Consider the following 11834-nt stretch of genomic DNA (forward strand, 5'->3'; position numbering starts at 1 on the left):
ATTCTTTGCAGTTTGCAAGCAGTCTTGAGCCAAAGGTTTTTGTAGATCGTAATCAAAATGAGTGCTTCAAGGATGAAATTGGGCAGACTACCTAGCGAAAATGAAATGGCAGTGTTCCAAGCTATGCCACAGCGTAATCTGCACTATGCAATTGTACTGACTTGAATTTGCCCGCTGCTACAACTGAATATTGGACAGAAGCACACCATTATACCTATTATACTGAATGGGTGTACTGTGTGATATCAGTAGCCTTTCACTACAGCATCCCTCATAGCCTGAGCTGCTTTGGGATGTTAAATCCACGTAAACCATTACACTGAACGCATGAGAAAATTACTTTGTGAGATACATCAGACTTTGAAGAACAGCAATCAGAAGTGTCTGAAGTGTTAATCGGAAGTATCCGGGGAGAAAAATGTGCTGGGTCCGTCTGCCATACCTTCAGCTGCTGCTTCGTTTTCCTTTTTAGGTAACTGCCTTTGGGAAAAAGAGAGAGGCATTTAAAGTCGAAATTAAACATGCTCACTGCTAGAGTATATATATGTTTTATTTTGTTTGCAGAAACGTGGCTGAAAAAACAAAGCTGCTGTCAGTGCCCCAAGGTACGTGCTGCCTTTGTATGTTTACTTGGAGTACCATTTGTACTCCATAATTCTATACACACAAGTGGTCAGATGTCTTGAAGAAGCTGTTGCGCACTTTGCTGGGAGAGTATTGCTGAAGTTATTGTGTCAGGAATGAGAGGGTGGGTATATCATTTACACACCACTTCTACATTTGGCTTGCAGTCCGGTGGGAGCAGCAGATGTGCTGTACACTCTCAAGACAGACATATAAGCCGATGTGTGATGTTCTGCTGCCTAGCGGTTCTATGGTCTTGCTTGGTGCCATTCATGTTGTTAATTACCAGTTACTTTTGTTGATTTTGGTTTGAAGCCTGCAGAGAGGTCGCCGCTGCGGAGCACCCAAAGCTCCAGTGCCTTGTCTGCTGCAGCAGTGTCTCCAGTGGAGATGGAAGAAGGTTTGGTGGAGCTGCCCAGCAGAGCTGACCTTGAACAATATGCAGACATGCAGGTATTTGAGCTTAGCTTCATTTTAGCTTTTGCACAGTTTGTGAGCAGCCAAGTAGAGTTGTGAGCCGATTTGCCAGATCTAGCTGGGAACATTTCCGTGTCTAAATAATTGTGGCAGTTGTGGTAGCGTGTTAGTTCATCGTAGTTGTGGCTTTCACGTGCTGCTGCCGAGCGTTGCACTTTTAGCACGATGGGCAAGCACCTTAATAGCTACATGGCTGGGAGTTGGCTCTCGAACATGGCAAGCGTGCGGCATGCAGGAAATTGTCTGCATGCAGGAAATTGCGGCATGCAGGAAATTGTCCGAAAAGTGTCTGATGATAGTGCAACCAAAAGGATGCATTGAGAAGCACAAGCTGCAAAAAGCACGCTTTCCGAGGCAAGCCGTGCGAGTTTCCCAAACTGGAAGAAGAGCTGCTCTCTTATGTGATGGAAGTGCGGAACAACGGCTGCGCATTGACAGCGTACATGCTGCGTGGCTTTGTGTGGGATGAGCATGCAACAAATGAACATAGAATAAATGCTACTCATTCCCTGATTTGTGTTTTTTCACTTAAAGCATTTTTTTTTCACACATTGCATGTATGGGCCGCACCCCGAAAATTGACCCTTGAATCTGGAAAAGAAAGTGTGGCCCTTGCACACATTACTGCAGTATTTAAGCTTGATAGTACCTTGTTTTCTTATGCAGCCATTCTAGAGTTTGCTTGCACCAGAGAATAGTGGCACTGGAAGTTTTACCTGTCATGAAACATTTGGGGGCACATAAGGAATATGTTCACTGCTTGCTGTATGACCACAACTCAGTGGCTTTGCATGCTGTGAATGTACCAGCTGATTTATACTGCCCTGCACTGGTCCTCCTTGTTCTCCAGGGAGGGGGGTTGGGGATTGGCTTTGGCAAATGTTAGCTTTTTCAAGGATTTTATCATGTTCTGATGCAGTGCCGCTTAGAAAAAGGCAAGTGTTTAGGCTAAAGCCATCACACAATGTGATACGCCATGTCTAAGTTCGCAACTGCAATAGTTGTTTTTGCTGCTGCTTTGCTTGCCAAGTGTGCCGGGCTGCAGCCATGTCTTTCTCATTCACTTTGGCTGGAGGAGGTGAGAAGTCCTTGCGCATGAAACCTAGGAGGAGGCTGAGTGAGTGCACATTGGCACCACTTTGAGGGGTACTTATAAGTATGGAGTGCAGCTGGCTCTATGCACAGGTAGAGTGTGAAAGCATGTGGTCCGAACACAAACAGCGTATCACATTGTGTGATCAATTTAAGGAATTTTGTATGCAGCATTAAGGGGGGACAAGGGTCTTAAAACTAACTTTTTATTTGTGGCTAGAATCTGATGAAAATTTGCACACAGATGTGTTTTTCTCTTCTGATTCCCAATATGTAATCATAATTGAGCTAGTGACCTTAAATCTTACAAAGTCTACAATGTAATTAGGTAATTTCTTACACACCTTTAATGAACTTTCTCTTTGCATTTTGTTGCTTTTATTTACATGAATTGATAGCCAGAGACTTTCCTTACCCGGTGACATTCTTCGTTTTTGTCTCAAGGCATGTCATCGTGATATACTGTGTCGAGAGTAAAAGGTCGCAGTATTTGATTCAACTCGTTAAGCTAATTGTAAATTGCTATTTATGCGTGGTCTGAAAAGAAAAAGTAAGAATGTCATCGGGTCTGGGAATTCTCTGGCTCTGAATTCATGTAATTAAAAGCAACAAAATGCTATGAGAAAGTTCATTAAAGCTGCGTAAGAAATTACCTAATTACACTCTAGAATTTAAGATAACTTTTGATCTAAGATCACCGGCTCAATTAAGACTACATTTTTGGAATCAGAAGAGAAAAATGCATCTGTGCAAAATTTCATTAGATTTCAACCATAAATAAAAAGGTCAGTTTTAAGACCCTCGTCCCCCCTTAAAGCACCTTAAAGTGTAATCATGAACTTAATTTGCAAGGTAGCAAAATATTTTGCATATTACTGTGTCCTGAATGTTCTTTTCACCACAGTTAACTTTGGTAATATGCAGTGTATACATGATTCACGGGGGTATGAACATCACTGTTTCTTTGCTACATCTGCAGGAGAGCCCAGCTGTTCAAGTCGAGGACACTCGTGAAAATCTGCCGCCATTGCTCGTAAACTTGAATGGGAAGGTAAGACTCCATTGTTGCTGTTCAGGTGGAAAGCCAGGAATTTCTCCAGCTGTACCAGTGAGACAAAGCAACCGAGGTACAAGGATGTGCTCTAATGCAGTTATCATTTCATGAAGTTTATGCTCAGAGATGTTATCAACGAGTTCAAAGCTACTTGAAAGTCCACAGTTAACTTTGGTAATATGCAGTGTATACATGATTCACGGGGGTATGAACATCACTGTTTCTTTGCTACATCTGCAGGAGAGCCCAGCTGTTCAAGTCGAGGACACTCGTGAAAATCTGCCGCCATTGCTCGTAAACTTGAATGGGAAGGTAAGACTCCATTGTTGCTGTTCAGGTGGAAAGCCAGGAATTTCTCCGGCTGTACCAGTGAGACAAAGCAACCGAGGTACAAGGATGTGCTCTAATGCAGTTGTTATCACTTCATGAAGTTTACGCTCAGAGATGTTATCAATCAGTTCAAAGCTACCTGAAAGTCCAAGCCAGCTGCATTGAACACCTTACATAAACTTCCTTTGGAGATTTTCATTACAGTGCAGGAGTGCTATTTGTATTGATCTCTCACTAGCCAATGAATTCAATATATACTGTGATTAGTTCTATTAGGCAGATGACTTTTATGGTGAGTAAATATAACAGTATTGGCATACATGCAGGCTTGCACTGGCAAGTACTAGCTTTTAGAAGGAAAGGGCACACAGTTAGCCGCGCCGTATATGCTCTAACTGTACACTGTTGTTCATTCTAGCTCAGTGCGATATGCCTAACATATTGCTGCTGCGGTGGCTCCTGCGGCATGCAAGCTTTGATAAATAATACTGAAGCATTAATATGAATTAGACATAAATTGGTGGTGGGGTTTTAGTGATGGTTTATATGGTTTATGGGGGTTTAATGTCCCAAAGTGACTGCAGCTATAACGGACGCCATAGTGAAGGGCTTCAGAAATTTTGACCACCTGGGGCTCTTAGCTTGCACTGACATCGCACAGTACACGTGCCTCTAGAATTTTGCCTCCATCAAAATTCGACCACCGCGACCGGGATCGAAGCGGTGTCTTTCGGGTCAGCAACCGAGCACCATAACCACTGCGCCACCGCGGCACCTGAGGTACAGGTGAACGGTGAGGTAATTTGAAAGTGAGTAAGTTAAGGACAACGCAGCAAGCTATGGACAGAAAAATGATAGGTGTAAGGTTAAGAGATTGGAAGAGGGCAGAGTGGGTGAGGGAACAAACGTGGGTTGATGACATCCTAGTTGAAATCAAGAGGAAGTGGTGGTGGGCTTGGGCAGGGCATGTAATGCGAAGGCAAGGTAACCGCTGGTCCTTAAGGGTAACGGAGTGGATTCCAAGAGAAGGCAAGCGTAGCAAGGGGCGGCAGAAAGTTAGGCGGGCGGATGAGGTTAAGAAATTTGCGGGAATATGGTGGCCGCGCCTGGCGAAGGACAGGGTTAATTGGAGAGACATGGGAGAGGCCTTTGCCGTGCAGTGGGCATAGTCAGGCTGATGATGATGAATACAGCAAAATCTCTTAATTAGCCCCTGACAGGACCATGAAAAATTGTTGGATTAACGGAATGTTGAAATATCTAATGAACAACAAACATGAAATTTGCTTAAGCATGACATAGCCTTATTTAGTGGAAAACTGTGTAATGATTGTCTGCTTTTTGGCTGAAATATGAGTGGCTACAATAGCCGTAGGTGCAGCCAGATGCTCCGTGGCATGCACACTATGAGGAGCTTATCCGCAAAAGTCCTCCAGCATGGACAAAACTTCTATGGGTTCTTAAGCCGTGCACCGCAATGGTTGTAGCCGCTCATCACAGCCTTTGTCTTCTGAAGTGTTGTCAGCGGCCAGAACTTTTGCAACTATTTTGTCCGCGGTTATAGCTGACCGGTGACCATGGCACTGTCATCGATGGCCACGTAATCAGTGTGCCGCATGGTATAAGGCAAGGAAAACTATTGTTGTCTTCCTCTGTGGGTGCGTCAGCTGTTTCAGCTGGCAGTTCTGCTGAACAGCAGTCAGGTTGCTCAAAACTATTGTGTCAGAAGCAGTTGGCAATAGTCTCCATGGGCGTGTTGGCCCATTCATAAACTAGAAGATCACTTCAACAGTGTAAGCTCCTTCCCTATAAGCACTCTTGAAAGTCAGATTGTGCCATCCCCTGAAGCGAGCAAGCCAGTATTTGAAGCCTTAAAAGAATCGATTTTCATTGAAATGGCCTAATTTGTTTTCCACAAGTGATGGTGACAACTGCTGTTGGCTAACCTAAAGCATTGCTAGGCAAGGCCTTGTTCCGGAAGGGGCAGTTGTGGATTAATATTTAAAGGGGTTGTGAAATGGAATAAAATTTGCTGGTGCTTATGAGAGTAGCTGTTGCAGTTCTTTTAAGGAAGCAATAACAGCACAAAATTGTAGCAAGGACAAAAAATTATCTGAGCTGAAGGAATGAATAGAGTACACCATAATACACTAACTTCAGCCACCTCATGCCCAGCAAAGGGTGCTAAACCTCAATGACTGTTTCACCCTTGGTTGCACCAAGTAGCTGTGTTGCAGCTGCTTTGAGCTTTCACTCCTTTGATGAAAAGAGATGCCTTTGCTGGAAAAAGCCTTAGAGGAGTGTCATGTGAATGGGTATAACACTGTACTGTTGTGTTCATTTCCTTTCTGTCCACAGTTTCTTTTGCGAGCTGGAGGCCAGTCCCAAGATTAGCATAATGCTATCCTCTCAGCACCCTATAAATCAACATGTTATACTTAAGATATTGCAGCACGAGGGCCAACAGTGCACTAGTTTGGTTGCTTGTGGCAGCTAAGAAGCACACATCGCACTAGCCCACTGCTGCAGCTTTTTCCTGTCATGAGAGCTAGGGTGTCATATTGCTAGCCACTAAAACAAACCTCTTTTTTTATTGCAGGTTCACATTGGCAATGGGTTCTTCATTGATGCAGCGAGATGGCAGTGGCTGCTGGGGCGCAACAAGGACTCGCTCTTCTGCAAAGAGCTGGCAAAACTGTTGTGGGGCGTGCCTGCACTTCGCGGCAGGAGCGTTACCGGCGCTCCCTGCCGCCGCTACCTCAACACCGGAGGGGCTGTGGAGAAGCCGGCTCTAAGCCCCAAGAAGCTGCAGGCTGTTGGCTGTAAGTTTCCTACTGATTCCTTTGAAGTAACTGAAAAAAAATTATGTATTTTATTCTAGTGCAGCCTACATAAACTGTATTATTTATGGTTTATTCTAAAACCATTGGCTGGGACCGAGCAGGCAGTTAGAATTAGCCGGATTTCTGAATTAACGGCTTGGGTCGAATCAATGAGCTTTTACTGTATACATTCACTGTTTCCAAAACTGAAATTAATAGAATTATTATTATTTCAGATGCATTTGATGCATACCTCGAGAAAATGGGTAGATCTGCTGAAACTGGAAACCTGGATGCAGAAGCCCGGCGAAAAAAACTCAACAGATATCTGGCAGACATGCTGCGAGACCTGAAATAAAGTGGTGCAAATGAATTTCTTTCCTTGCCTGTTAGTCGGCATGGCACGTTACTATTTTCACATGTCTTTAGACCTACAAACTATCAGCGTGTTCTGGATAAAGCGCTTTAAATGAATGGAAGATAGGTGTATACAGCGTCACGTGGCGTTTTCATGTGTCCCACATTCTCTTATGCCACATATGCAACATTTCCAGCAATGCCGTTTCCTCGAATGCCACATTCCCTCGTATGTCGCGTATCGGCATATACCCCATATGCCACATATCCGCGTATACCTCATATTCTGCGTATGACACGTATACGTATGCCTCATATGTCTCGTATCCGCGTATACCCCATATTCTGCGTATGACACGTATACGTATGCCTCATATGTCTCGTATCCGCGTATACCCCATATGCCACGTATCCACGTATGCTGCATATGCTGCGTATGACACGTATGCTGCGTATGATGCGTATGCTGCATATGACTCGTATAACACGTAAGACACATATTCCATAATCTCGTATGAACCAGACACATATGACACATATATACGAGATTTTTCGATAGGGATGCTATGCCACGCAAGGTTTGGTGTCATCATACAATGTTGCTTTCCTGACTGACATTTCAGTGTACAAGCAAGAAATACCATTAAAGTATTATTGTACAGCACAACGTTTTTAAAAGATAAACAAACATTTTGGCCCTTTTAGAGGACACACATGCATAAAAGGCAACAGGTGTGGAATAGTCACTGCACCTGAAGCAGGCTCAACTTTATAATAACAGCGCAGTGTCAAGAGATACATGAGCGGCTATATTTCGTACAAATTTGCAGTTCATGTAATAAGCTGAGGTACTGCTGTAAAGTGCATGTAGAGGTCTGCATGCATTTTTAAACACAGCAGTGAGCCTATGTTGAAAATATTTTTCAAAACAGGCAGGTAAGGTATGCGTAACTGAAAAAGATAATTACCATGAATGGCTTGGAGGGATGGCACAGCTGAAGGCGGGAAGCACGCATGGCCCAGCAGACGCTGGCAGCTGGCAACTGCAGATAAATACGTCCCGACCAACAGCTGTCAGTGCCAGTGACAATATTGATACAGCTCAGCAGTGGACGAAGAAGAAGTGCTTCGCCATCTCGCTGGTGACGAGGAAGAAGTGGTTCGCTTTCTTGCTGGTGACCGCTCGGCAGACTGGAGCAGTTCTTGTGTCTCTGTGTGCTGTGTAATATTCGTGACAAATCTGGTGGAGGTGCTGGGTACGCTTCCAGACCCGCGTAGGCTACCGACCAATACGGATCTCACCCCAGTTCACCAGCGCCGCGGCCGCCGCCTCCGTGGAGCGTCCCCTGAATTTGGACTCCTTCCGGCTGCAACCAGGGCGACGCAACCCCGGCCTTCGGAGGCACCAGCTGCCATGGCAACTGAGACCACGCTCCCGGCGCACATCCTCTGTCATCAGCCACGAACACCCCCGTCGTTTCATGGCGACGTGTTCGAGGACGCCGAGGATTGGCTCGAGATATTCGAACGGGTTGCCCGTTACAACGGCTGGAGTGACAACCGTAAGCTCCACAATGTCTATTTTGCACTTGAAGAGTCGGCTCGGACATGGTTCGAAAATCATGAAGCTTCGTTTACGTCCTGGGAAGCTTTCTGCCGCAATCTTAAAGCCACTTTTCCGAATGCAGACCGTCGAGAGCGAGCAGAAGCTGCGTTACACTCGCGCAACCAGCGCCACAACGAGAGTGTACGCATGTACTACGAGGACATGACTCGCCTTTTTAAGCGCGCGGATCCCAACATGACAGAAGACAAGAAGCTTCGCCACCTCATGCGGGGTGTCAAGCAAGAGCTCTTCGCAGGACTCGTGCGCAGCCCACCAAGCACTGTGGCAGAGTTCCTCACCGAGGCGGCAACTATGGAGAAGACGCTGGAACAGCGAGCCCGCCAGTACAATCGCGACGTCAACACCTTCGGGCCTGATCCCATCTCCATGCCTCCCGGTATCGACGCGGCCTTTCTACGCGAGCTGGTCCGATCCGTCGTCAGAGAGGAACTGCAGGCCTTCCGTACGCCGTCCGAGACGCCATCTTTCACGCCACTGAGCGAAGTCATCCGGGACGAGGTGCGCCTGGCAGCACAACAGCACCAGATTTCCGAGGTTCCTCGCCAGCCTGATGCAAGGCCCACGTATGCGTCCGTCCTGCGCCAGGCCCCTGGGTACGACGTCACTGCCGCGACTCCAGCAGTGCTCTCGTCGAGCTCCCCTCGTGGTGACGCTCCGCCAGCCTATCAGCGGCCGCGAAAGAGTGAAGTGTGGCGTGCCCCGGATCGTCGGCCCCTCTGCTATCACTGTGGCGAGGCGGGTCACCTCTACAGGGCGTGCCCATACCGCCGCGTGGGCCTGCGTGGTTTCGCACCGGACGACCCGTGCCCTCAGAACGGGGAACGACCGCAGGAGATAGCATTCCATCTGTCGTCGCGCCAGAACCGCATCACGTCAGGCCACCAGGATCCTCGATCACCGTCGCCGCGACGCTACCGTTCTCCAAGCCCCGTCAAGCCGCAGGCTACTCCGGACGCCGTTCTCCCAGTCCACGCCGGGAAAACTGATTCCAGCGGCCTCTGGAGGCAAGGCCGCTGATGCCGGGACTTGTGAAGATCCTCCTGCGCCACTACCACGCGACGATGTTTCTCCGGGAGCGAGTAGCGACAGCATCCGACGCGCTACCTCCGATTTGTGCGTCAAAATTGACGGAATCGACGTGACCGCTTTGCTGGATACTGGTGCCGACTATTCTGTCATGTGCCTGGCCCTTGCCGTACAACTGAAGAAAGTATTGACGGGGTGGTCGGGGCCTAGCATTCGCACTGCTGGGGGTCACCTGATTATCCCTGCCGGCAGGTGCACAGCCCGTGTCGATATCCGTGGTTTTGTGTACGTCGGCGAGTTTGTAGTCCTCCGTGAGTGTTCGAGGGACTTGATCCTCGGTCTTGACTTTCTCCACACGAACGGTGCTGTCATTGACCTCCACGAATCACGGGTCACGTTCTCGACGAAACGGGCCGTGGCACGCACTGACACAGACGATTCACGGTTCACTGCTCTGCAACTTGTTGACGACGACGTAATGGTGCCACCCCGGTCCAGTGTGCTAGTTCTCGTGAGGAATGATTTATTCCACGACTACGAAGGTGTCGCTGATAGCCACGTACCCCTGCTGCTCGAGAAAGGAGTAGCCATCGCTCGCGGGCTCGTCCAACTACAAGACGGTTGTGCTAGTGTGCTCCTTACAAATTTTGCCAACGAGTTGCAGCACCTCGCCAAGGGCACGGCTGTCGCCTTCCTGCACGACTTCGCTGTGGTGCCTCAAGTGTGCGCCCTGGAGACAAGCCCTGAAGACCAGGCCCCACCATGCCCTGTCCTTCCGTCCGTCAGAATCAATTCCGATTTGGCGCCTGAGCAGAAGGCTCTTCTCTCGGCGCTTCTAACCGACTTCGCGGGTTGTTTTGCCACAAGCTCCAGGGTCGGTCGTACGCCTGTCGCAAAGCATCGCATTATCACCGACGAGACTACACCACCCGTATGCCAGCGCCCATACCGCGTTTCTTCGACGGAACGCGAAGCCATTAAAAGGCAAGTGGACGAAATGCTCGCCGACGATGTCATTCAACCGTCGACAAGTCCATGGGCGTCACCGGTAGTCCTCGTGAAAAAGAAAGACAACACCCTGAGATTTTGTGTCGATTACCGCAAACTGAACAACGTGACGAAAAAGGACGTTTACCCGCTCCCCAGGATTGATGATGCACTCGACAGACTACGTGATGCCAGGTTCTTTTCCTCCTTGGATCTCAAAAGCGGCTACTGGCAAATAGAGGTGGACGAGCGAGACCGCGAGAAAACTGCTTTTGTGACGCCTGATGGTCTATACGAATTTAAGGTGCTCCCGTTTGGACTATGCTCAGCGCCGACCACTTTCCAACGCATGATGGACACTGTCTTGTCTGGGCTCAAGTGGCAAACGTGCCTCGTATACCTGGACGATGTCGTCATTTTCTCGCCCACCTTCGAGCAACACTTGGAGCGGCTGCGCACAGTGCTCCGGGCGCTCCAATGTGCGCAACTTACGATCAAGCCCGAGAAATGCTATTTCGGTTTTGAGGAGCTTCGTTTCCTCGGCCATGTTGTCAGCGCGCGCGGTGTTCTCCCAGGTCCCGACAAGACCGCTGCTGTCTCCAGTTTCCCGCGTCCCACTGACAAAAAGACCCTTCGCCGTTTTTTGGGACTGTGCTCTTACTATCGACGATTCGTCCAAGATTTTTCCAAAATAGCTGAACCCTTAACAGCACTGACCAGAGACGACACACCCTTCTTGTGGGGAAGCGACCAAGAGGATGCTTTCGTGGAGCTCCGCCACCGCCTGCAACGTCCACCGATACTCGCCCATTTCGATGACGCCGCAGCAACTGACATACACACTGATGCTAGCAACGTAGGCCTTGGGGCGGTCCTGGTACAGTGGCAGGATGGCGCCGAACGAGTCATCGCATACGCAAGCCGTACACTTTCGCGCTCGGAATGCAACTATTCAACGACTGAGAAAGAATGTCTTGCGGTAGTCTGGGCCATCAGTAAGTTCCGCCCATACCTATACGGAAGACCATTTCGCGTTGTCAGTGATCACCACTCGTTATGCTGGCTGGCCAGCCTCAAAGATCCATCTGGGCGGTTGGCGAGGTGGAGCCTCCGTTTGCAGGAGTACGACGTAACGGTCGTGTACAAGTCGGGGCGGAAGCACCAAGATGCGGATTGTTTATCACGCGCGCCAGTGGACCTTGCTTCCCCGGAAATCACTGTAGACTTCTCTTTCCTTGGTGCTGTTAGCGCAACCGATATGGCGCAGTTTCAAAGGGAAGACCCACAGTTAGCGCCGCTCATCGCGTACCTGGAAGGCTGCGACGGTCCCCGCATTCCTCGTGTTTTTCTTCGTGGACTCAAATCCTTCACTCTGCAGAACGGCGTCCTCTACAAGCGCAACTTTGAGAGCAACACTGCAACATTTCTGCTCGTAGTC

The 11834-nt window shown here is 48.5% G+C and overlaps 1 protein-coding gene across 1 annotated transcript; it reads left to right on the forward strand.

Annotated features, from left to right (window-relative positions):
- The first annotated feature begins 1014 nt into the window (after window positions 1–1014).
- On the forward strand, window positions 1015–6757 carry LOC149337677 (BEN domain-containing protein 5-like). The gene is made up of 6 exons (XM_089554484.1): window positions 1015–1077; window positions 3173–3244; window positions 3488–3559; window positions 4364–4375; window positions 6177–6399; window positions 6636–6757. The coding sequence occupies exons 1-6, from the start codon at window positions 1015–1017 to the stop codon at window positions 6755–6757; spliced, it is 564 nt and encodes a 187-aa protein (XP_089410610.1).
- Window positions 6758–11834: the final 5077 nt, after the last annotated feature.

This window comes from Amblyomma mixtum, chromosome 7 (assembly GCF_055824585.1).
Source record: "Amblyomma mixtum isolate Tamu chromosome 7, ASM5582458v1, whole genome shotgun sequence".
NCBI lineage: Eukaryota > Metazoa > Arthropoda > Arachnida > Ixodida > Ixodidae > Amblyomma > Amblyomma mixtum.